Genomic DNA, 27,044 nt, shown 5'->3' on the forward strand with positions numbered 1-27,044 from the left:
CAGTATTAATAACAATTTCCTTGTTTTATTAACATTTTAATAAATAGTTTTGTGCATAACTGAACATTTTTCATTTAGCAAAAAAAGCCAATAACACAGGTTCCCATTATGACATCTTAACCAAATATAAAAGTGTAACAACATGCCCTGCTTTTGGGTGTACACGCCTGGCTACAATGTTTTCATTGAGCTGAACCTTTTTCCTGAATAATTCTACAACATAACACAAAAAGAGTGCAAAAATCGGAAATCACACACAGCAGAAGTGAAGATCATATAAAAGAGCAAACAGCCCTTTTTAAAGCAAAGAGTTAAAATGAATTCTGACCCTCAGTGACTGAAAGACAATGTAACTGCTTCATCAAAAAGAGATCAATAAAGGGGCTTTTGTGCTTCCACTTGGCTAAATGAGAACATAAATTGTGTTCTCCAATAAAATAATGGCTTGTAGATTCATTTGCACATTAACCTTTTCATGTCTCTCAGAGGGCTGGTTAAATTGCATATTATCACAACCTTTCTCCAACTTTGACACAAAGCAAGGTGGTCTTTAAATCAAGTCTGCCGCCATGGTATAATGCTCAGAGTATAGGACACATTTAGTTCAGTGACAACGAAGATATGTCAAATGTTTTACAAATTTACAAAAGCCTAAGCATCAAAACCCATAATTCCAGATAGAAATACAATTATTTGCCAATGAGAACATATTTGCACCTTTCACCGCTCCCATAAATGCAAAGCACCAATTCTCCAGTCTTTTTTCCTGTTAAAACACAATGACCTGCACTACAAAGAAAACAACACCACTTTCAATTACTAACCATGTAATCTTGACCACTTTATATTTATGTAATATACATTTTTTTTTATATAAAACACCATCCCATGGCCTGACTATCACACTTTATTTGTGTCTTTGCTCAACCTCATTGCTGTGCCCATTTGGAAGAGTTGGGTGGCTTTAGCATTCACAAACAAAGTGAAACCTTTAATTGGTTCCAGAGATAGAAGTCATCCCTGAATGGGAGGTCTGCCCTTAATAGTAAATGACAAGGACAAATGTATTCCATAGAAACAGACAGGAAAGTCTATAGAGGAGGTTATTAGGATGCCTACCTGAAAGGCATCCCATGAATAATTGCAGCACCAGCAGTTTCCATGACAACCCCATTTTAAATATTGGAGGTCAGCGAGAGCTCACATTCAATTGAGAGTAAACAGAATGCCGTCTTTGTCCAGACTTGATCCGCTGTGCCCTGAAATCAAAAGACAAGATGAGAAGAGTTAGAAAGAGTTAGCAAGACTAAAGCAGTCATGTTCCGCAACATTTTCTAGCTGTGTGTCATGTAAATTAATTTGTGTCTTTACGAAATCAAATTTGGAGAAATATAGCATCACATCAATTGCTAAGTAATTGATCCTCTGCAGTGAATGGGTGCCGTTAGAATAATAGTCCTAACAGCTAATGAAAACATCACAATAATCCACACTATTGCAACAATTAACAGCTTGTGCAGGCAAAAGTTGCATGTTTATAAGAAACAAATTTATCATTAAGGTGTTTTAACTGTAATGTGTAACTGTAAGGTGCATTAACTGCTAGAATATGAGTCCATCATCCAAAATAATGCTTCTTGTTGTGAAAAGGCCCATCCCTTGTTCTCATATCAAAATTCACAGACATATGTTTGTTTTAGACTTGTTTTTTCTTGATCTGTGCATATTTTTATCAGCTGTCTGGACTCTCAGTCTGATGGCACCCATTCACTGCAGTGGATTCATTGGTGAGCAAGAGATGTAATGCTAAATTTATTTTGTTTCGATGCAGAAACAAACCATACAAAACTGAGTAAGTATCTCCCACAAATTCTATTTTTGTGCATACTATTCCAGTAATGTGAACGTGTAAAAAAAGAGAAAAGTTTTAGAGTTTAGATTAATACCCGTCAAACAGACCTTGAGAAGTCTAAGCAGTGCCTTAGAAATACCTTACTGCAGGTACTGTAAATTTCTTTTCAATCTTTGATCATAAAAAATGTATGAGTATATTTACTTGACTTGTAATACTTAAGGCTATAATTAGAGCCTTTACTTAAATAAACCCTTTCTCCCAACACACAAAAGATTTTAGGAAGGTTAAGAACTTGGCCCAAGGTACAAATCTTCTTATGCCATTCTCTGGCCTCCACAGCTATATCATCTGGAGGGGAGACTTCAGGCAACTAGCTCTCACATGTCTGGTCTAACACAAGATTACTCAAGCGCTCGCTGTAAAGTATATTCTTTGAAGATGAAACTAAAATGAAGTTTATAAATCAGATTCTGTCAGTACAACAGCAAAATTGCAAGAGTGATATTGAACAGCTCTGCAAACAAGAAGTTAATAGAGTGATGCAGTGATGATGTACAGTATTTTTGTAGGCCAAACTCAAAGTTCATACCAGTTCCCCTTGACAAAAAAAAAAAAAAAATTGTATATATATATATATATATATATATATAATTTTTTCTTTAGGGTTACTGCAGACAATAAGCTCTGTGACCACCAAAAGTTAGATTTTTAAACATTTTGTTTATCATGATAATCTTAATAATCAAATTAACACAAGTTAGATAGGTTTACCTGTTCACTGAAAGCATGTTTAATGTTTTTGACAACCTCTGTAGTCCAATTTAGCTATTTTTCGTGTAGGATGTGAAATATCTTGACTATGTGTTAACTACAAATCTTATTTCAGGCATTTAACCATTTAACCAAAAGCCCATAAAAAAAAAATAAATAAATAAATAAAATAAAATAAAAAAAAGTATATGCAGTATAAAAAACATTGACTTCAGGATGATGGAAGCAAAGATGCTGAAATGCTATTATTATTATTATTGGCCACGAAATACAGTACGTCATTCCTGCAGCACTCTATATCAAGTATTTATTATATTATTACCGGCTGTTTTGTTTCATTTTGTTCTGCCAACAAAATAGTTCCAAAAGCAGAATGAACTTTGAATGTTAATATGGCCATGAATACAGATACTCTGAGAGATAAAGTGAACAATTCTAATAGAGATATTGATGGCATTCATCAGTTCAGTGAACAGTTAATGTGTAAATTAATAAAAGGTAAACACATTTTAGAGACAGTATCGTTAGTTAAATCGTGTTCTTTGCTCTGCCAACATAAATATTTCCAAATTAAGTCAACGCTAAATCAATCTGCTGCAAACAATGTTTACTTCTTTAAAGAATGGGCATCTATTAAAAAAAAATGTTTGAGTGAGTGATTCAATGATTCCCTCATACTTTTTCCGTTCTTGAATTAATCACACCCTGTACCCTTATATAGTGCACATTTTGATGGCATAGCCATTAGCAGTGGTGTCCGATACTGTAGTCAACATTATCTATAGTCAACTCATTTAATCCTACAAAGCACCTCAATAACGCGTGTATGTACACTCAACAGCAAGCAACTGGAGAATACATGCACATAGTATCATGGCAACTCATTAATTACAGTTACATCATGCCAGAATATGGCATCTGCAGCACTTACAACTCACAGTTACCTCACAGTTTCCATTTACTCATTGAGTGAACTATTTTTTAGTAGAGGAATGGAATATGGGAATAGTGAGGGTGACGATGAGGGTGTAGCATTAAAAGTGTTGTTAAAAGCAGGTTAGACCAATGTAACTGTAAAACTGTTACTAGGGTGTATGTGACAATTTTGAAAACAGTCATAATGTTTTAAATGAATTGTTTAAGTGGATAATTCAAAGACTCACTCATAAAGACACTTGACAAAGTCATTTGTCACAATCTATTGGTGCAACAATGTAATTTTCAGAAAGAGTCTGTAAAAAATGCATATGGTCTGGAACGTGACAACTACAGAGTAAAAAAAGAAAAAGTCATAGTTTATGTGACTTTTATAGCTCACTTATACAAATTTTCCTGACTTTTAAAGTAAACAAAGCAACACATGAACATTGCAAGGAAAAATCACTGGATATTATATGGTATATTAAATAAATAGTTCACGCAAAAATTTACATTTTGTAATTAATTACCCTCATGTACCCCCGGATATTTTGATGAAACCCGAGAGCTCCTCCATGGCCAGAAACCTAACTACCACATTTAAGCCCCACATAGACAGTAAAGACATTGTTGCATCAATAGTGTTGCATCAGTAGTTCAACAGCAATTTTATGAAGCTGTTTTTTATTCATTGTATGGCAGAGAATGGCATAAAAAGATGTGTACCTTGGGCCAACTATCCCTTTAAATAAATTGGATAAGCCGTAAGCATCACATGACAGGACTCTGCCTCCATGAAAATAGTTCGGGTATGTTCTGTTAATCATTTGAACACTGTTTTGCAAGCTCTCTAATTTTATGATATATTTTAATAGGTTGTGTTATCCGTGGCATAGTTTCTAAAAATATATTTTTGACTAGCTTTGGTACCTTATGGTAACATTACCATTTATCTTCCGAAAGCACTTCCAAGTGCAATTGGTAAGGGCTGAAATTGACCATGTTCAATGGGGCTTCACCTCACAATGGTCATCCAATAAGCAGGTGCTTTACGCAGCACAACAAATCTGAATTTATTGCCCATACAAAAATCAGATGCTTGAATGCACACCAATTGCAGACCTATTAGCAGGGACTGAAACGAAGGACAGATTAAAACTAGTATCTAGCCAACAATTGTCATGATAATCAAACATCTTTACCCATCCAAGTGAAGTCTTTTGGCAGAACATGAAAAAAAAAAATGTAATCCTTCATCTGCCACATCCAAAGATGTCAAAAACTCCTTGGGAGAATTAGCCATTAGCATTGCTATTCCTCTATGGCTTGTGGATGAATTTCAAAGCTATGAACATGACATGCAATATATGTCTAGTTGTAATGCTGCAGACCGAGCGCTCACAGCCAACAATCTGAGCTGAAAATGAGCCCACAGAGAATTTCTGTCTTTTAAATTCTGCTTGATGCCATAACTCTGCGTGATGCCATAATAAAAGCCAAAATATGGCATGTTTTATGATTTAGAAATGGGATCTGTCTGGAATATTTGCAGACATTCACATTTGCACTGCAATCGGACAAAAGAGAGCAAGAATATGCCACAGAAGTCCCATTCATACACCACAAAAACACGTCTAAGAGCAAGACTCCGGAAAGCATGCAGTGTCTGGCTTTAAAGGAAGTGCCGACATGAGCTTGACCTTGGTGGTACCTCTGTCTAGAAATCCATCAATTTTTCAATGAAGTCTGTATTAATAGAATCTCCACTCTGCTGTTCATAGGATTCACACGAAATGTACAGTATGTGTGCTCGCTACTTTTTAAACATAAATGAGACAGACACCCACTCTTCCCAGATCTGGCACGATCGTGGGTAGAAAGTAACACTCTAGATCTTTTATCTGGTTCCCTTGACTTCACTTGATCCACAAACACCATCTTTGAGTTTCTCTGTAAACCCAAACATGTTTTCACCTATAGGAAACCGGTCTCTATAGAGTGCAAAATGAACTGCGGTGTTGTTAAAACCTCCGCTGACATGAACATTTGAGAGTAGCGGTTGACAACACGGCCGAGGAGCGTGTAAAAATCCTCCAGCTGGTATTGTGCACTCAAACTGAACTCTAATCTAGAGGGTGCGAATGAAAAATTAATGTTCAGCATCCAAAAGAGCCAAGAAACCACAGTTACAAGATTCATCTAGCTGGATATGACTGAATTTTGAATGAAGCACCACAGAGAATCTGCTGGTTTGCATTCACACTTATTATTATACAGCTGTCTCTCGTATAATGGACGTCTATGGGAAACTTGCAAACTTGGCCCGAAGACTGCCATTGTAAGTTTATATGCATCAGCACAATTTCTTGCTTGTTTTTACCAACATAGGAATAAACTGAAATGATTTTCGACAGCATCTGTGGCACAGGACCCCGAATTTTCCATTATTCTCTCTCTCTGAGTGCACGCAGACTGAAACAATTCATGCAGTTTCTGACAAAAACTGTAATATTTTGCTGAGAAATTAGTGTTGCATAGATTTGATGCACTCATCCAGCAGCTACAGTACATCTCACACCTCAACCTCGACCTGCTGCAAAAACCTCAGCTCTATGTGACTCAACAAGCAATGCTGGGAGAAAGGGAAAATGTTATATGTCACAGAAGACAAGCCTTCCTCCCTTGTCTTGCATCAACATAGAGGTGTGTGCAAACAATCTGGCTTCCCTAATGATGCTTTGAGAAATCATCCAGTGTTTTTTATTCTCTGACAAGCCAGCAGAGTGCAGCAAAAACTGCCTCACCTCTAGTGCAAATTATTGCTATGTATGAATGATTGCTCATTTGAATTTATTCTTTCTACAAAACAGTGCCTGAATTTAAACAGACACTGCCTAACACTGTATATCAAGTTTTGAGAAAATAACACCAAACATGAAAAAAAAAAAGAAAAAAAGAAATACTTTTATTAGAGATTCTAATTATGTGAAGACTGTGATTACTCAAATCAAAATACAGGTTTAACACATAAAACCATATAATGAGAAATGATGATAATAAAAAAGAAATCAGATGCATTGTTTTATTTGATTGCAAGGTTGGGTTTAATTTCCACTGCTTCTTTAATCTTCAGAATAACTATGGGAGAGAGGTACACAGACTGGATGAGGCATTGTGAAAGACTTATATCAAGCCTATTGTCAAGAAAAACAACTTTCATATGAGATACTCTTCATGTGAAATCTTATTTCAAAAACCTCTAATTAAAATGCAGCATGAGGTTGGTCCAAGAGGAAGTCAGTTTGTCAAGTAGCCAATTCAAACGAAAAAAAAAAAAACAAAAAAAAAAACACATCATTTAATCATTAAATCAATCAAATACTGCTTCAAAAATGGGTGCAAAGTTATTTAATTCACATCATTAAAAGGAGGGTTCCTCTCAACCCAAGTCTCTAGTGGCATCATAAACACAAGTGGAATAGTAATTTGGCAGACAAGATACATTTTTAATTATATTCCACAAATATTTTTAGTGGTTAGGCAGACTGGAACAGATTCCAACCAGTTCAAGACCTAGTACTGGACAGATGTTAATGTTGCTGAGGTTCACTGTCCAAAAATGGTTGCAAAAAAATGGAGAGTAGAGTAGCTATCTAAGAATAGAGAATCTCAGAAGGTGGACTAAGTATGCAATATTAATGAAATTAAGTGGAATGGAGACCATCATTTTTAATCTGAATTATGCGTTTGCAATAGCAAAAAATAAAGGTTCGTCAAAGGTTCTTGAATTGGTAATTTGGTTCTTTAGAGGTTTGATGGTTTCCTAAAGAACAGAGAATAAAATCTACTTTGGAGAGCTTGTAATTATTTTCCTACTGTATAACTGTATCAGCCTGTAAAACTCTTCTGTTCTAATTGCAACCTTTATTTTAAGATTGGACCCAATTAGGAGAATGGGTTCACTAACATAAAAAAAAAAATAACATTCACTAACATAACCACAAAACTAAAAACAAAATCTGTTTTAAAATCTGCTTCTGTGAACGATCTGCCAAAATCGTATAACTCTTATTTCTCACAGCCCATATAACAACAGACTGCAGAATAAATATCACCTAAATATAAAGCGTCATGTATCTATTCTTCTTCTTTTTAAATAGCCCCAAACTCTTCGTGTTGTTCTGTCTCAAACTCGTTTACCTGTTTGACTTCCCACAGTTTTCAGCCTCTTCGCGTCTGCCAGTGTAACAGCAGCATCTCTCCAGCCATTCCACAATACCAGAGACGAGACGAGCGCTCTTTACAAGTGCGACTGCCACAGAGGAATCTTTTCCGTTATTTTCTGCCCCCGGAAATCCAAGATACTCCTTAAGAAACGCTAAGACGCGCTGGTGACATCTGGCTGGATCACTGTTGTTGCAAACGAGAAGCAAAGTAAACGCGTTACGCATGGAGTATCCTCAGTTCAGCCTCACAGACCAAGGTGAACGCGCGGATCCAGGCTACACTGCGCCACGCGTCAACGTGTGTGGAGCCGCTCGCGCTCACATCCCCGCTGTGACGCAACACAAACTTCACATCACTTGATCTGCTGTCACATCAGCACTGATGAAAGAAAACACCGCTTCCCGTGGAAAGAGAGTGGGAGGGATATAAAAAGACTTTCTGAGTCGTAAAAAGAGTTAGAAGATTCATCAATAATGGATTAAACGCATGATATCAGGTTTAAAATTTCCTCAGTGTGAGACCTGTGCTGATACGCGCATTTCATATTGGGTAAAAGTTGGAAGAAGTGCCTATTAAACTAAGCAGTATTATTCTCCTCTAAAAGGAAATACATTTAGAAAACCTATTCATTTTAAAGTATCCCATGAATTAATGAGAAAATAAAATATCCCTTCGTTGGCACAAAACCCACAACTGAAGAAATGGCTCCTTTTCTATTCATGAGTGTAAATGTGAATTGAATTGGCCCACATGAAATTGAAATGAGGTGGGTTTTTTTTTTATCTTTTTTTTTTCTCAGGGTTATGCAATAAGACTTAAATAATGATATTATTAATTATGCCTATTTATTTCCTGATATGCTGAATAACTAAGCAAGGGCCAGTTTATTTAGCTGTATAATATATATATATTTATGCTTGCTTCTGTTCATAAACCAATGACTCATGTAACATGCATACTTGTAGATATTCTTATTCAAGGCTATGCTGGATTATGAGAATCACTCAGCTGTGTGTGTGTGTGTGTGTGTTGAGGGGGGGGGGGCTACTTACGGACATTATATATAGTTCTTTGAATTTCATTCCATTTTAAATCTGCTTTCTTCACTTCAAAAAACAGTTCTGCATTCTGAATGCACACTCACTTCAATTTCAGGAATACATTGATATTCAACATGCCATCAGAAATCAAAATCAGAGGCTGTATCAGCCTTTTAGCAGCTGTTCCTAGACTTTACGCCTTTCCATTCTCATTTAGGCCTGCTTAATCAGTGTTTCATTGCAGAGAAGTGAAATGTCACATTTTGTTAAAGTTAGCTACATAAAACATTTCAAGATTTCTCTGTTGAGATGAACAATTGTTATAGGTCTTTATTATAATTTTTGGTAACACTTTATAATAACTGCATGCTATTAAACATTAGTTAAGCATTAGGAAACAGTTAATTAATCATTTATAAAGCATTAATAAACATTTACAAGCAGTTTATAAATACAGATATAAATGCTTTATACCTGATTTAAAAGCATATCTATAATGTGTTTAATAATTGTTTTTTTCATACTTTATTAATGATCAATTTATCATTTCTAAATTAAGTATAGCATTATTTACACACCAGTTATTAAGGAGTTGTCAGTGGTTCATAAGATCACTTAGAAATTGTAAATAAATGATTAATAAATTATTTAAATGTGCATTAATACATCTTTTTATTCAGACATAGTAATAGTTACTTATAGTGTTAATAAATGGTTTATTAACATGTATTTCTACTGTAATTCAGGGTTAATTCAGGTAGTTATAAAACATATGTAGTTGTTAGTTAACTATTTTTGTGAGCTCATCTAAAGTGAGGACTATTTATGCCTTGTAAAGCTTTTACAAATGAGATTTAAAGGCTGTTAATATTTATATGTTCTGTATCACTGTGTTGTGTTTGTTTCTGTTTTTTGTTTAGAAGATAACTGAGCCTTTAAATATCCTTTATAAATGCTTTACAAGGCATAACTAGTCCTCACTTTAGATGAGCTCACATAAATAGTTAACTGACCACTACTAAATGCTTTATAACTACCTGAATTTACTACATTTCTTGTGATCTTATGAATCACTGTCAACTCCTGAATAACTGGTTTGTAAATAATGCTATACTTCATTGAGAAATGATAAATTGATCATGAATAAAGTATGAAAATACAATTATTAAACACATTATAGATATGCTTTTAAATCAAGAATAAAGCATTTATATCTGTATTTATAAACTGCTTATTACCATCTATTAATGCTTTATAAATTATGAATTATCTCTTTACTAATGCTTAATTAATGATTAATAATGTGCAGTTATTATAAAGTGTTACCTAATTTTTTATTTTTATTATAATAAATTTTTCCAAATTCAAAAACCACTGTTTGACAATCACTAATAAGAGTTTTAATAATGATTAATTTGTGCTAATTGTTGTAAAATTCTGTAGAATTAATTCAAAAGTTAAATTGTGTGAAACTGAGTTTTACACATTTATTAGTACAGCAATTAAAAGTTTTGTCAAAGCAGTTATTAAACAAACAAATGGCAAGAAATGTTTAGAACTGTTTGAATTTGGTTTGAACTGTTCTGAAAATCCTTTTGTGCTGATTCCACGTGGGCCTGATAATGACTCATGAACCTCGGAGCTGTGTCTTTGAAAAGGGGAAATGTAGCTCATGGTTTGTAAATCATGTAGCATCACTAGAATTATTTATGTTTATGTAAGATGTTATAGATTTGCATTATGCATTGCAAAAGTCTGAAAGCTCGAAGCAGCATTTAAGCAATCTTTCTCAATCAGTCAGTTGAAACAGCAGTTCCAAGACCAAAATACCTCTTCAAAATCATATATAAAATTAAATTAAAGAACTTCAATGAGAATGACACAACAGATTTATATAGTCTATACAGATCATGTCAGAACTCAGCACAAGGTTGAAGCACTTTACAGCAACGGACCTAATCTTACACCACTTTAATGCATTCATTACACTGAATGTCTTCTGCAAGGTTGAGCAATGCAGCTGAAGGATTTTTCTATTTTCTTTTTTGAAAGGGTGACAACGTCGTTTTCTATGTCATTCCAACAAAATCTGGCCACAATGTGACAACAATTCTTTTTTATTTTGTCAAACATGATTGTCAAAGGAACCAGTAGCTTTCTTTATTCCAAAGTTTATTTAACTATCTGCATTTACAGTAGTTCTATATAACTAGTTCAGATTTGTTGTACTTTATTAAAGAATATGTGTAGGAAAGGTTTCAGAAGGCTTGAGGATCCTTGTCATCATATGACAGCTGTTGAAATCAGTATTTTTATGAATGTCGTATAATATGCTGACAGCAGTGTGGGGGAAGCATCATGCTAAAACAAGTGTTTACAGTTAGAGGTGACACATTATTAGCAGTATGTAGGTATGTATGTTAAAAGGAATATTCAAAACTGATAATATTATATACTGTATATGCATTAATGAAGACTCAAACACCCACCCTATACTGTATAGGGTTTCAACTTTCTGCCATTCAGTTTTAAAATAATTGCGGTGCATTTTACAGTCAACATGCCAATCTCCAAACCAAAAAAAAAAACAAACAAAAAAAAAGTCAAAATCTCAGATAGACTGAAACCATCAGCTCCAAGTAGAATGGCCTGACAAGTACTTGCTCATGCAAGCAAATACAGCTCCAGTAGTTCTCAACCAATGCGTTTATTATGCAACCACACCAGGCTGTAGTGAAGAAGTTCATTATGAAGAGGCAATGTGCAGCTCTGGCATCAGTCTGATTTAGCCTCTTTGTTATGAACCAGTTTTGAAAGAAGCACTTTTTTGGTTGTTTTTCTAATAGCTTTTCAGGTTGAACTGTATTTTTGCAATGAGCCCTACAGTAGCAGTGTTCATGTCTCTAGAGCTTTATTCAGTAGGTCATTCCCACTAATGAATCACTGACATCAATATCATCCATTATTATGCAATTATTTAAAAATGTGCTTTTAGGAGACGTATTGTTCTTGAAATGAAATGATTCCTGAAGCTAATGAGGAATAGATAGCAGCGAGGAGTGCACTGGAAGACAATGAGTTCAGTTCGATTTAAAATAATTATCCTAATGAACATGTCGTGAATTGCATTCAGTATCATGAGAATTACTTCTGGTGATCCAAATCAAAGAGCACACACACATTTAACGTTGCATCACACTGCACCTTTGCAAAAGTATGAGAAGTTTTACTGTAGCCGCTATGCTTTGCCTCTCTCTTCCTCTCAGTTTATCTCCCCACTGACGTGTGTGCACAAGTTTAATCTTTATTCTACACCTCTGTTTCAGTCTTTGAGGCTGTCATGATATGTACCTTGGCCTTCTTTCCACCAGGTCTCAATCCAGGTAGCAGAGGGCTGGAGTGGGGTTTGAGAAGCAGGCTGATAAGGATGGCCTTTCATAGTGCAGACCCCTCCTTCAGAGCGTAGCTGCCTTTGAATAATTCACTCAGAGAGACCCCTCAACTCCTGCTGATAAAACCTTTGTTCAACAGCATTGATTTCCTCCCTCATCTATCTTTCTGTGGTGCTGTAGAGATGATGGACGAGGACAGATAGACAGACAGACAGAAAGACAGACAGATAGAGAGATACTGTAGATTCTTCTGAATAACATTGGAATGTAAAAATGTATTTTTAAAACAGCAGCTAATTCATTTAGCTAATCCATCAGTTATATTGTAACAATTAAATATTTAAAATATCTCAGTCAGAAAGCTGAAAACGAACACATGCCTGTGCAGTTTTCTGGCATGCTCCAGCAGCACTGAAACCAGCTCTTCCTGGCTGCCGGTTTGAATTGATAATTCTTCATATTTCTTGCATCTGTGAATGTTCAAAGTAAGAGCTGCGCAGACTTTCTTTTAATACGGCGATTCTTTTGAAGAAATATTGAACAGATCTGCTTTGAAATGCAGAGTTTTCTGCTTTAAATAAGGCGGTTATCAAACAGCGTCCGTTGAAGCAGGAGCTTTCAAACGAATCTCCACATGCTCCTTGGCCACGGGGATGGGATAGCCTACCTGGCGCTCAGCCATTGTGACCAAAAACCCTGTAGGAACATGTTTAAAGAGGTTTCGGACAATCTGATAGAATGCTGATCCCTCAGAGACACGCTGAAGAAAAATGTCAACAAATGTTCAAATAAAATCCAATAATATATGCCTTTTCTCTAAAGATGGGCTAAAATACACAGAACTGCAGAAGGTTTGGCAGGAACTCATTTACAAATTGAATCTCCCTGCACGCCGAAATCAAACAATATGGTCTCTGCCTAGTGACACCACTGCTGACTTCCAAGTGACTATTTTTCCACAACAATTCTCACCATGTTTAGTACTAGAATATAAAATTAATAAAAAATACAAACAAATAAATAAAAATGCATAAATGCAAACTGTATGGTGAATGGTGGGCCTTAGTGGTCAACAGTTTTCATGTCATTCATTATCCAGAGCATCTAGTAAATCATACATAAATATTCCAAATTATGTTCAATAAAGCCTGATGAAATGTTTAAGAGTCTCAGAGGCGTTTTAGTGCGGTGTTTTATAGAGGTCAATGCAACTGCTCTGCAGGCCAATATAAATATACATTTCAAATACTTTGCAGGGGGTCAGTGATGTGTAGGAATATTCCAGAATCCAGAAACTTCAGAGAGTGTCAGATGACTCCTCTGACATGAATATATCAATATTTCAGCCTTTTAGCTTGCTGAGAAGGATTCTCAAGACAGTCATGGTGAAATTTTGTGACCTTGAAATTGCATTTTAGCAATTTCTTCCTACAAATATATATGCAAAAACATGATTTTTATAACCAGTTTCTAAAAACTTATATATATAAAATAAATAAATCCTAAATATTAGTGCCTGGCTGCTGAGGGTTAAACACCAAAGAAAAATGTATAAAGAAGAAAACAAACAATTTGTATTTGTGTGTATAGTGTACATACTATATTGTGCCATGGTGACCATGTACAAACTGTAAAAGTATTGTTGGCAAATAACAACAGAAATTCATTACTTTCCAGTTATGAGTCATGAGATATCAAAACCAGAAATTTCAAACAAACACAATACTGTCAATTATTCCATTCTTTGTAAAACACAAAAGATTCAAAACTTGCCTCCACTGTCATGGAACATGAATATGACAACAATATGCTTCTTAAATCCATTCATCTCGATTAATATTCTCGAATGCCCTATTAATAACCTCTGCCGGGGAGGCTCATAGAAAGATTATTACATCTTACATTACGCACCTGTGTAAACACTTATTCATTAGAGTGAAAAACATTAATTACCCCTGAGGAAACATCACATGGAACATCTATTTTAATCAGAGCATGTGGGTTGCAAAAAAATATGAGATATTAAAACCACCTGCACTCAACAACAGGGTTCCCAGATGTACAGTATCAAATGTCATGTGTCAGCACTTCAGAAACAAGCAAAAATAGGTATATTCACTTTTTTTTTTACCTTAAACAATATGTGCACCACAAGGTTGATTGCACCAAAGGCTTGAAAATAAGAAGAATAGAATTTAGCAAATGTTCCCCTTGTTAGTCATAGAGAATGCATGTGTGATGGAGCGACTTATGCATGCACTGTATGATTATATCAGGAGTAAAACAAGTCTATCAGGATATAAGAGGGTTGGTGGAAGTGAACTAAGCTACTACAGCATGTATAATGTGCTTTGAAGATGCATTGCTCACCTTGTAGTCTTCAAGGAAATGTTCAATCTTATATTAGATAATTCATTGTAATAACCAAAGCCATTTTGCTCTGGAAAAGAAATCTAGTATCGTCCTAGCACTATGCCATTACATAAAAAGTCGGTGGTTTATGTAAGAGGTTGACAGTATAAGAGGCACCAAGGCTTTGCCCTTGATTTTTATGTTGTGTTCTGTGTGGCTGAATTAGCCGGCTTCACAGCATGATGGAGTTGGAAGGGGCCGGAGTGGAGGGCTGCAGAGGCGACTGAAGGGAAAGGGATTATAGATGGCACAGAAATTAAATTTTCGGCCTTCTCTCCAGCTGAAGCCACCATCTGCCACTTATTTGACAATTTTAGATTGAATTAAAGAGAATCCCTTTTCCTAATTCCCAGGCGAGGAAATCTGATTCAAAAACTAGGCTAGAGAAATGTAATGGCAGCACCATGATGCCCATTGTTTATCCATAGCGAGGAGATATCAGGTTTTCATGCAAATCAGAATGAAAGTCTGAGGAGCAGCATGATATATAATTACAGTCAAAAACATGTCCAAAAAATGAGTTGAGAGGGAATAAAGGATCGTTTGATTTATAATATGAGAGAACAACTCAGTGTGACTCTTATGGCAGCATTGAGCTTTGTGGACATTTTTCCATGGATGAAACTTCTCAAACTCAGGCTTTCCCTATTACAATTAAAGGGATAGTTCACCCAAAATGAAAATTCAGGAGAAATTTGAGGGAAAATATCCTGCTTGTGATTGCAGCCAGCCTTAAAAAAGGATACAAAAGTGGGCATGAATGAATGATACAACAAGATGCATGTTATACGCAAATTTTTTTTTTAAAAGATATTCCAAAAACATACCTATTGCAATGATATTAATATTGATTTTATACAATGAGTCAATGAATATAATAATAATGAATTATTAATAATAATATAAAAATAATACATTTTACTAGTTAACTCTAATAAGAGGGTGTTTCCAAAACTTCATGTACAGTATGGGAGTGACGATAAATTTGACTTTGTTCGCTCTTCTGATTGCCATTAATGGTCTCTCTCTATTTTATTATTGGAATTGTGGAGTATTGTGGAGTTTTTCTTTTGCTGTCTGAGCAAATGGGAATTAAAAAATCTTATGCATTGCAATCTTTTAATTTTTAATATTTGGCATGTTTGTGTGCTGCTGTGTGTCCCTGTGTTTAATAAGCAAGCAGGGTATATGCTCTTTAAATAACAAAGAAAAAACATTTTGCCTAACTTTAGACCAGGTTTTAGTTTTTAGTTTAGTTTTAGTCTATTTTCTGCTCCTTAAAATAGCAATGCGCCAGCAATGTGCCTGAACACACCTCTTTTTTAGACCAGCACACCCGGGAGCGCAAAAATGAGCGCAAATGCATTTTCTAATTAAACGACATGACGCTGGACAGGAAAATGCGAACTAGCAAACACACTTGTGCTGTGCCTTGCATTGCATTGCGCAGGGTGTATTACAGGGCCCATTGTTCTAATAATTTGTGATGTCTAAACCACAGAAAAAAAAAAATTATGGAGGCTGCTAAATTATATAGAAAATGACTTAGTAAGCAGGAAAAGGGCGCAATATTTTGACCAAATATAGTTAATAAGTGGTAAAGATCTGTATGAGTTGGATCCTAGAGTAATATAATAATAAATATAGCATCATTAGCTAGTAAAGGTTGTGGCATAATGGTTAGCGAGCTGGATTTGTAACCCGAAGTTTGGGAATTAGGGAGTTGTAGATGGGGAAGTGAATGTACAGCGTTCTCTTTTCTTCTGGGCGCTCTCTTTTTTTTCCACTGCCCCGGGTGTGTGTCCACTACTCACTGCTGTGTGTGTGCGCTTGGATGGGTTAAATGATGAGCACAAATTCTGAGTATGAGTTGTCATACTTGGCAAATGTCATGACTTTCACATCTTTCCTCAGACAGTTTTTTGCACTTTTCTACTTGTTTTCATGCTCCAACAACTTAGTACAGCTAAAAACACGACAATAATTGACCATTTCCAGCACCAATAATAAGCAGATTTCTCCTTGGTTCAGTGGCATTGTTTACGTTCAATGCTGCTAAAATGGTTGACTTCCAGATTGATGATGTGTCATGAAAATGAAGTGTACCCAACTATGATGACTTCTTCTGCTGAGAAACCCGGAAATGTAAAAAAGGTCCACTGCCAGTAAGTTGACTGTTTTTGCTCTGCCAAAAAAAAAGTGCTGCTCATCTCCAATCAACTCACAATAGTGGCATTTCTTTCCTGTATGAATTGGCATTTTTGAAAGAATTGGTCAAATGAAAGAGTCAATACTTTCTCAAAGACATTCACTTGCTGTCGCCTACTGGCATAATGATGTAAAAGACAGAGTAACTGAAAAATTAAATGCCTGGTAAGTGGCATGAAAAGGTTAATGCTATTGTTTGAAAATAATGTACCACATAGTGTAAGTGAAAAGTGAGATAAAAATTAACAAGAATACCATTTTTGCCTTTTTTCATCTTTGTTTTTTTAATTGTATTGTTTCAAGAGACTAGAACCCAAGCACTCTTCATTGCAAGCACAATGCTGAACTGTACCAGGTGAGCTAGGGCAACTTTACTACCCTATATATACACTTTCACTCTTTAATTTGTGTGAAAAGGAATAAAATTGGTCAGTTTTTTAGTGGTACTGTAGGTACATTTTTGGAGTTCTACAAAAAGCACCAGTGAGCAAAAAAATGCTTGAAATGCTTGACTCACTTTGCTTCTCTTTCTAATGAGATACTGTACTCGTATACTTCTACCCCATCCGAGTGTTTGTGTGTTTTTATGTTTTTCTCTCTGCGAGTCAGAGAAGGACACCCAGCCTAACGACAGTAATATGACAGCATTTTTCATCTCAGCTCTCGAACGGGAAAGAAAAATCAATATTTAATCAAAGCAAGATTGTGTAGACTTCACGATACAATATATTTACCTTCACTGTCATCAAAGCCTCAAAACCACATTCAAATGTGCAGCGACAGAACAAAATGGTTTCAAAGAGGAAAATATTATAGAGTTAGAGCAAATATTCAGCCCCCTTTTAGCTGCAGAGTATATGTGTATAATGCCCAAGGTCCGCTTGCAACAAAATAAAACCATTGTGAGGAAGTGAGAAAATATTCACCACAGATATGACTGGTATGTCAGCATGCTTACTATAGAAGACAGAAGTAATTATGTGTGCTCTCTTTCTCTCTCTCTGATGCTCTTCTCTCATTCTGCTGTCTCCTGATGTGTCCCCTGTGTGATAACAGAGTCAGGGTAATGGGCTCTGTGTAAGCTAATGGAGGCTACACTGCAGGAGACTCAAATGGCAGGTGAATACCAGATCTTCAGCATGGCTCAGTGATACACTGCTTCCCATGCCGCGAGTTTCTGAACTCACAAGATGTCCATTGAGCGATTTCCTCATGCTTTTAGGACCAACTGATAGTGTATAACCTGCTATTAAAATGTTAGCGTTCTCACCTCATTATTAAAATGCAAATGTAGACATGCAACAGCATAACATTCAAATTTCTATGTTTTTCAGGTGTTGCATAAATTAAATGTCTAAACCCAATTAAGTTGAAAGTATTTTCATTTTAGTTTGAGCTAGACCCATTTTTTGGTGGACTGATTAAAGCAAATGCCACTGTTTTTCTATATTCCACTAAGTATGTTCTTCCCTCAACTTAGACGAGTTGATACGTACCTCTCCCGTCTCAGTGCATGCTCTCAATCACTTTAGCGTGTGGCGCCACTGTCAGCGTTTAGCTTAGCACCATTCATTCCTTAGAATCCAAACAGGGATGAATTTAGAAGCCACCAAACCCTTCCATGTTTTCCCTATTTAAAGACTGTTCCATGAGTAGTTACACGAGTAAGTATTGCGGCACAAAATAAAAGTTGAAAGAAGCACATAGTGAAATATGGAAAAACTGTGGTGTTTTCCTTTAAATTATGTCAGTTATTTTTAGTTAAATTGTGTTTCTTAACCCCCCGCAAATTCTAACATTGTTGATTTCCAGATGGTTTGAATAGACTGTTGGCTTTGTATGGCTGAAAGGGGACATGGGCAGCTTGGATCACAGTAAGTCCTGGCAGAGGCATGCTGTCAGACCAAAGGAAGAAAAGGTCAGGACTGCAATATGTGAGGAAACATGTCTCTTGGAACGCTGTGTGGGATTTCTAAACCATTTAATGGAGAGGAGCAAATGGTGTACTGAAATAAACAATTTTTTGAGGTTGTTTTTAGGCAAATGCATAAAAAGTGGCAGCTTCATTTTTGGAAACGCATAATAATGAAGGACAGAAATAATATAATGTTAACAACAACACTGCACTGGGAAATGTCAACGCGTGTTGGGAAGATAATATCACATGGATTTTATGACTTTATCTCCATCCTCAGAATGATATTATCCCATAATCACTTGGGAACCTCGTGATCTGCTGTCCCTTAATAACTCCTTTTATCATATTAATAGCTGAGCTCTTGTAGACAAACTGACCACATGTTCTAATAACAGTGGGATGAATAATTTATGAGTGTGATGGGCTGGAGTACTTCAGACTGGAGAAAATGACTTAAATATGCAGATCTGAGTGCATGCATCATGGCTCTAATGTCTTAGACATTGTTTGCATTTTAAATTATTTTCATTGTTTAGGATAATTCCAGTGCAGACCTACAAATCTTGACAAAATACCAAAATGTACATTAATACTATAATGAAATCAAATCTTGAAAAAACAATATTAAACACTTATAAAACCACAAGAAACAAACAAACAAGTTTAAATTGATGCACACATTTAATAGAATAGATAAAAACATTTAAATTAACAGTACATGATTGTGTTCCATGGTTTGCCAGCAAAACTGTTCTCCTAAACTTATTTTTTTTTTTTTCAAAATCTATATATATATATATATATATATATATATATATATATATATATATATATATATATATATATATATATATAATACATTAAAAAACAATCTATTATTAAATATCCCCAAAATTATACAAGGTTACTATTTTAATATATTTTATAAGTGTTTAAAAAAAAAAAGTCAAATCTTACCTTAAATGTCAACAGAGATTATATAGAAAAGGATGCGGTAATTAAAAACAGAAAGTGTAATTAAATAATTGCATGTCATGAAACAAACAAACAGTGTTATGGTGTGGTGGCATCCTTTAGACTAGGCCAAAGTACTGACACAAACCAGCATAAATTGGGCCATGATACATGTGTATCAAACCCGTATCAAATGAGGTTTGACAGGGTCGCTGATTTGTCAAAGAGGAACGCTTTAAAGAGTTCAAGGGAGATGTGGGTCAAGTAAATCTCTTTATAGGCTATAGCTGTGCAAAGCATCTCTTGAGGAAGAGCTTAGCCTGAGGCCATGGGCTCTAAAGGAAAACGCTTCAGATGAACGGAGCTCTGTCAGTCCCTGCCCAGCAAACGTATGATAATGCCTGCAGCGCTCAATGAGGCAGAGCTTCAGTAACGGTAGTAAAATACACAAAAAGCAAAATGCCCTGAAGCAAAGCCGAGAGTAGGACAGGATGACAAAGTCTATTTAGTAAAAAAATAAAAAAATAAAAAATATGGAGATGTAAAAATGCAAGTCAAGAGTTGAGAGGCATTTATTTATCATTTGCATAGTTAACTCTGGGGAAAACTGGGCATTGAATTGCTTGTGATGAGGCTCAGACATACAGTGACAATAACAGGACTATACATAAACAGGTATAGACGCACATGGAGGGCACTGAGATGTTGAGTGACTTCAGTGAGCATAGGCAGAACAATAAACACATTAAATACAAATAAGTGGCAGTAACAGATTCAATAAGGGTAGACAGTGTTAAGATTTATACAGTAAGTAGTCCTGAGGTACTGATATAAGATTATTGGGGTAGAGCAGTGTCCAAAATGTCATTGTAGAGAGTTGCAGAGCTACTGCACATGAAAGAAAATAAAATATTAAAATGTCACAGAGCTTAATATTTTATATGTAAGAAATATATGGCATTTGCGCTATGGAATATACATGTATGTCTGCCATGGAATAAAAATATTAAAAAGGTATTTGTGACTTCATCTTAATAAAAAAACACAATTTAGATTTTTTTTTTTTATCTCAGAATTATTTTTTAATACGTTTGTCCCCTTTAACTTGGTATTTGGAGCTTAAATCTCTCAATTCAGATTTTTTTTAGTTCTGAGTTGAGATGGGGGGTTTGGGGGGTCATAAATCCAAGATGAAAACTTGCAAATCTGAGGAAAAGTCTAAATTGTTAGATTTGAAGTTACAGTTTATTTTTCTATAAATGTTTATTTCATGGTCAAAATAAGCAGATATGTGTGCTCATTTGTTTCTAGATTCTGCTAATGAAGAATCATTAGAAAGAAGTGTATTGGCCTAGGAGTGTAGCATCTCTTGTGCACATGGGAGAATAATATCAATGAGGTAATGATGCAATGATATTTGTGGGGCTGTTTTAGTGTCTTCAGACGTTTCAGCTCAGAAGTTTTCATTATCTTCCACTTAAGAACAGGTAATCAATACTACCAGTAAAGATGAACTCACACACCCAGCAGAGTTCCCTTTCCAGCTCAAAGTGCTCTATAATGACTCCGCTCCACTCCGCTCCAGGTTTTACATTACCCTTGTAATTCATTTACAGTAAACATTTGTAATTCTCCTCATGAGTTTGTACCACTCACATATTCTAAGGCATAACAGTATATTTGATGAAGATGATGAAAAACTTTATTTCTGGCTAAATTTTGTGATGTCATTCCTTAGAGAAGAGAAACATTTAATGGACCAGAATATCCGTATAATATATGAAATGAGTCACATTACTATGGATTACTAGTATATGATGATTCTAATAATAGCTTTCCTCATTTATTTGTGATGTAATATACAGTACAGCATTTTTAGGTAAACATCCTCACTTTTTCCTGGAATATCAATCCAGTTAACCAGGACTCTTTTTAGGTTTATCTACTGTAGGTGCATTGTGTGCTTTCTCTTTTTAGATTGAGAAAACTCATTCTGCTCCTGTGCTTTGCACATTTATAGGGTTTTTGTTCTCTGTTGTGTAAGTCACTACAACAGAGAGACGGAAATAAAAAGCAATAAAAAAAGGAAATTAAGACAAAAAATGTTGGTTCACAGCATTGAAAGTCACTTTGTGAATTTGTGTTAAATGATATTTAACAGACCATTTCATTGCATGTGACATAAAAAGGTGCTGAGATATTTTAATCTCTGATGATTTTCTCAGGCGCCCAAGCAAATGTAGAGAAGCTTCAAAATAGCACCTACCAACTCCTGTTGCATAACCAGACACCAGTGGAAGGTAAACCTGTTTCATGAGCTAAAATAATTCATTTGATTGGCATTAATCTTGGATTAGGTATCGTTCTACTGTGCCTTTATGTAAGTGATTATATCCCGGCTGATGTCATTTAATCACATCACAGGGTCAAGTGGGATCTCAAATCTGTCCGTAAATGTTAGCAATAAAGCAAACTACTTGGGTGTATTTTCACTTTTAAATATTTAAGTTTGCTTATTTTTTTCCCAAATGAGAGAATCAAATATTTTTTAAATACAGTGTTTTTTAGTTTTTTTTTTTTTTTTTTAATAACTCTGACTCTGAAATTTCCCATTCAAAGCCATCAACATTCAGTGTGTGGCTGCACATCATTTAAGTTTATACTGTCGCTTCTGGCTAAAATTTGAGTCCATAATCCATAATAATGCTTCTTTCGCTGAAAAAGTCCATCCCCTGTTGTCCTTTCATTTCAAAATCGCCTCACATATTTGTTTAGAACTGTTCTGGACTGTTTTTGCTTGTAAACAATGTTTGATCTGTGCATATTTCTCTCCCATTTCAGATGACTTTTTCACTAGAGAAAGCAATATTATGGATAGTCAACTCATATTTTACCCAGAGGCAGCAATTTGAAGTTAAAACTGTTTAATGATTGGATTTGTTTCTTACAAATAGACTCTAATTCTGACGGCACCCCTTCACTGCAGAGGATCCACTGGTGAGCAAGTGATGTAATACTACATTTCATCACCAAAGTGAGGTTGTGAGTAACTAAATGGATTTACCATGGTTAAGGGGTTTCAGACACTTTACATTGTTCCTTGGAGCATGCATATTTCACCTATGTAAAATAACTATAATGCAAAGCCTCTTTTTGCTGTAATACAACATGCTGTCTCACAGAATTAAACAAAAAAATCCATTATTTATGTTGTGTATGAGATGCAGAAGCATGGCTCAGCTTGAGAGCTCCACCGGGGTAGCCTAAGGTTCTAATGAGTGTGAGCTTTACCTTTGATGTGTGTCAGAGCGCTATGACAGTAAGCTTTGATAGTGAAAACTCAAATGATTCCCCCTCCACTGGGTGGCATGTGAGGAAGAGGCCACGATAAAAAGACAACATGTGAACAGCAACATGGCAGAAGGGTTCAGGAACGTCAGAGACGACATAATGAGGACAATGGGGTGCATTTGCTATGCTGCCTTGGTGAGAGCATGAGGCAGAGAGTCAAAAGTTACTTGAAGAAACTGTTGTTTTTATTATAGCTTAATGATTGCAGTGGCTTTTGATTGGTTTTAAAGCTGTTGTTTCATTGTTATTATTTCTTTAATACTGCGTCCAAAATAATCTGTAATAATTGTTGTCTGTAAAGTGTGTGTTGGACTAAAATATACATTTATAAAAGGGGTTTTAATGTTGTTGGCTTTATGTATGTGCTGTAACAATTAGAAACACATAAACACACTTTCCATTATGTCAGTCTGATAAAAAGGCAAATGCTTTCACTTAAGATCGAAAAGCAGCAGGTAAAGGTTATTGTTCAGAAGCTTAGATGCTAATTACTGGCAGCATTTGCCCCATCGACTTTTAAAGAGTTTGACCCTTGTGATGTTTTATAATAGATTAAAGTGTGATAAGAAATAATGGATTGCAAGTAAATCATGTCTTAGGGCAATAGTAAGTGTACACTGAGTCATAATCTATTACGATTATTTTATTCAGTGATTTGCACAAGACATAAATGAAATGTTGCCTCTCAATGCTACTTTATAAAGCTTACTGTATCAGATTATCAACATGAAACTTAGCAAAGCCTTTTGAACACAATCTGCTACATTTTCTATCACTGAGTAAATGTAAGGGTCTTTTAGCAAGTAAAAGGCCTTTTAGTAAAAAAAAAAAAAAAAAGGATTATTTGTAATTATTAACAAGGTCATTATTTTATTTGAAAATTGTAATATTTTATTGACAAAATATTTTACTTTGTTACAACATTCCCTATCAGATGTTATAATGTACATACGGGGCATGTTGTCACATTTTACTTCGATTATTTTCAGGTAAAAAAAAATCATTTGTAGTAGACATGTGTAAATAATGTGGATAAAAAAATATATATACTCAGGGCCCCATGTGGACAACTGGAAATGAACCAACAAACAGCGTTGCTGATGTCCTGCAAAGAAACACCTGCCAGAAAGGCCTTGGAGGCTAATACACTTCTGGTAGAGTGAGCCTTGACCCTAAAGGACAAGGGGAAATCAGAGTACTCATAGGAAAGACAAATGGCATCCACTATAAATAACATGAATACGATCATAACGTGGAGAAAATGTTTAATTAGGGAGTGTATGCCCACTGACTGACCACAGAGATGGTGGTAGGTTGCAATGACCACCACGTAGACTTTTAAGGTGGAGTGGGTCAACCCTGCGGAGAATTGGGCCTGCAGGAACTCAAGCACTGTACCAACCGTTTAGTGCCTGCCTGACCTGCTTTCGTGTACCCCTTGCCCACCAGCACTCAGGGGGTCCATGGCGGCTTGGAGGGCAATGCCGGAGCTTTCTACGACATTGCCGTGCCGGGGGATAGATAGTTTGCAAGCATCTGCTTCCTCGAGATCTGACTTTGCGTGCTTCACTCTCAAGCAGACGACGCACAGCCTGAAACACTTTCTGCTATTGCCCAAGTGTTCAGTCTTATCACTCTAATTTGGCATGGCTTCTAGTGAGGGACAGACAACTCTAAATAAGACTGACAAACAGACTCACACACACAGAGCACTCGCTGAATAACAAAAAGCTGCCGCTGTATCCACCTCACCCTTCCCGTGACTTCTCGCCCATCCATTGGACTGAATACACGTATGATTCAGAGCGTGCTCACATTGAATGCATCCCCATAGCATTTCGACGCAGCTCGAGTTCCTGACGGGGAACCCCTTATACTCACTTCTTCTGGAGGTGAAGCTGAATAACGAATGATTCACGCGGACATAAATCCATTTACATAGATCGGGAATCAGCACATTTCCCTTAAAAAAAAAAAGTACTTCACTGCGTCTTCAGCGGCTCAGATGTCGGGAGTAAATGATGAATACTATGCTCATTATTACATACAACAACAGAGCACCTCAATCGCTTAGGAGCCATTCTTGTCTACATCTGCTCCAGTGTTGAAACAATGGTGGACTGATGACAGCTCACTCGGACCGGTGTTCTGTCGATTTGTCCTACCCTGTCAGATTTTGCTACTTACCATTAAAACAGTGGGTTGTATAATTCGACAACAAAAAAATGCTACCTGTAAAGTTATGGTTTATTACAGTAATGTCTACACATAGCACAACCCTAAACCTAGCCTTACAGTAATGCAAATACAGTAATTATGTGTTATATTTGCAGTTCTAGCTAAAAGGGATACAGCTACAGGGAACCAACAATAAATATCTTTTTTTTTCTACCTATTAAATTGTGTTTTATTTAAGTCTACACCTATCCCAACCCTAAACCTACCCTTATAGTAATGTAGATACATTAAATGTTGTTAAGCATTAGAGAAAAATGTGGGAAATCTGAGGGGTAGGATAAAATGTCAGGACACCGGGTCTAAGGTAAGTCTGCTCAACTGTGCTATTTTGGGACTGTATAAATATGAACTAAAATGTGCTTCTAACACACTTTCTCTGTATTACACAAATGTATTTAGTTACGACTGGTGGTACACTTGAACCCATCTTTCATATACTTGTGGATTCAAGTGTACTACAAGACAATAACTGCAATCTTGAATTGATGAATTTGTGTAAGTTGTTACTTCACCACCAGAGCGTGTCTTATTGCATTTAAGCAGCGAGTTACAGCAGTGTACTATAGGTGAAAAGCACCCCTGATTGAGATGATCAAAACATTAAGATAGCTTTTTAATAGTGCCGCAGAGTTAAACTTTTTGAGATAAAGTATTCTGATGAAGACAAATGCATTTGTATTTGTAATATTTTTCTGTGTCATTTTCATTGGCATGCTTTCTGGCAGTGGAGTAATACAAGATACATCTGTTAGGTCATGTTGTGTAAAGATCCATGTATACCATTCTGTTAAAATATTCAATAAAATAACAACTGTTAGAATGATGAATGCCTATCGATCTCCCAATAAAACATTTGTCTTACCGCTTTTATTGGATGCAGTCTCAGGCAAATGAATAGCTCTCTGCAGCCAGTCAGCAACATGGTTAACATCACAAATCCATTTTTCTCTTTCTTATCCTTTGATTTGTGCCAGTGGTCGACTGGCTGCATTTCCTCAGTGGAAAAGCGACGGAATCAGCCAGTATTTGTTTGTTCAGCAAAACCTTGCTGTGCCAGTTCTCCTCTTTGGCCGCTCTGCTCTCACCTCAGGTTTCTGTCAGATAAAACAAGATGGAATCTTACCAAGCCACACAATTAAAAAAAGAAACCTAACTCAAACTGCTTCATTCTTATATCTTTCATTTACACACAGTTCCTGGATCTTGAAATATACCTGTCACTGTGCCTGCTTTGGTTTATTTTCAGCTTTTTTGTTTAGTTCATTTTGTGTCCTTATTTATCTACAAGTATGAAACATTGTTTGTAAATGTTATGTCAAGCGAAATGTCTAAAATAAATATACATGAAACATTCAATGGTTAAAAATGCACACATTTACTGAAATTGTCAAATATAATTAAATGAACGTGAAAGATTTAATTTTTCCTCAACAGGTGTAGAGTATACTATTTTTATATTGCTTTTTGTTTAAGATTTGCTTCCAACAAGTAATCTATTTATTTTCTAATTGTCTAATAGAATTCACATTAGATGAATGTTTTCAATGCCTAAAAAAAGCTACTATTACAATTGGCTACTAATTCAAAAAATAATAGAGCACTAATCACAACCTTTTGATTTCATGAGTTAGGTGTTGTAACTGTCAAATTAATCTAGATAAACCATTTGTGAATGTTTTATAACAAAAAATGTAACATTTTGGAACTTAAAGAGTTAGTTCACCCCACAATAAAAATTATATTATTAATTCACCCTCAAG

At 35.6% G+C, this 27,044-nt stretch overlaps 1 protein-coding gene across 1 annotated transcript in view; it reads right to left on the reverse strand.

Annotated features, from left to right (window-relative positions):
* Window positions 1-8,086, reverse strand: part of cntn3a.1 (contactin 3a, tandem duplicate 1) — an 82,557-nt gene extending 74,471 nt beyond the window's left edge. The window contains exons 1-2 of the mRNA XM_052594266.1: window positions 7,745-8,086; window positions 1,120-1,259 (exon numbers count right to left, since the gene is read on the reverse strand). Coding sequence (XP_052450226.1) covers window positions 1,120-1,174 — 55 coding nt within the window. The 5' untranslated portion in view covers window positions 1,175-1,259; window positions 7,745-8,086. The remainder of the gene's footprint in view (window positions 1-1,119; window positions 1,260-7,744) is intronic.
* Window positions 8,087-27,044: the final 18,958 nt, after the last annotated feature.

This window comes from Carassius gibelio, chromosome B23, assembly GCF_023724105.1.
Source record: "Carassius gibelio isolate Cgi1373 ecotype wild population from Czech Republic chromosome B23, carGib1.2-hapl.c, whole genome shotgun sequence".
In the NCBI taxonomy this organism is placed as follows: Eukaryota; Metazoa; Chordata; class Actinopteri; order Cypriniformes; family Cyprinidae; genus Carassius; species Carassius gibelio.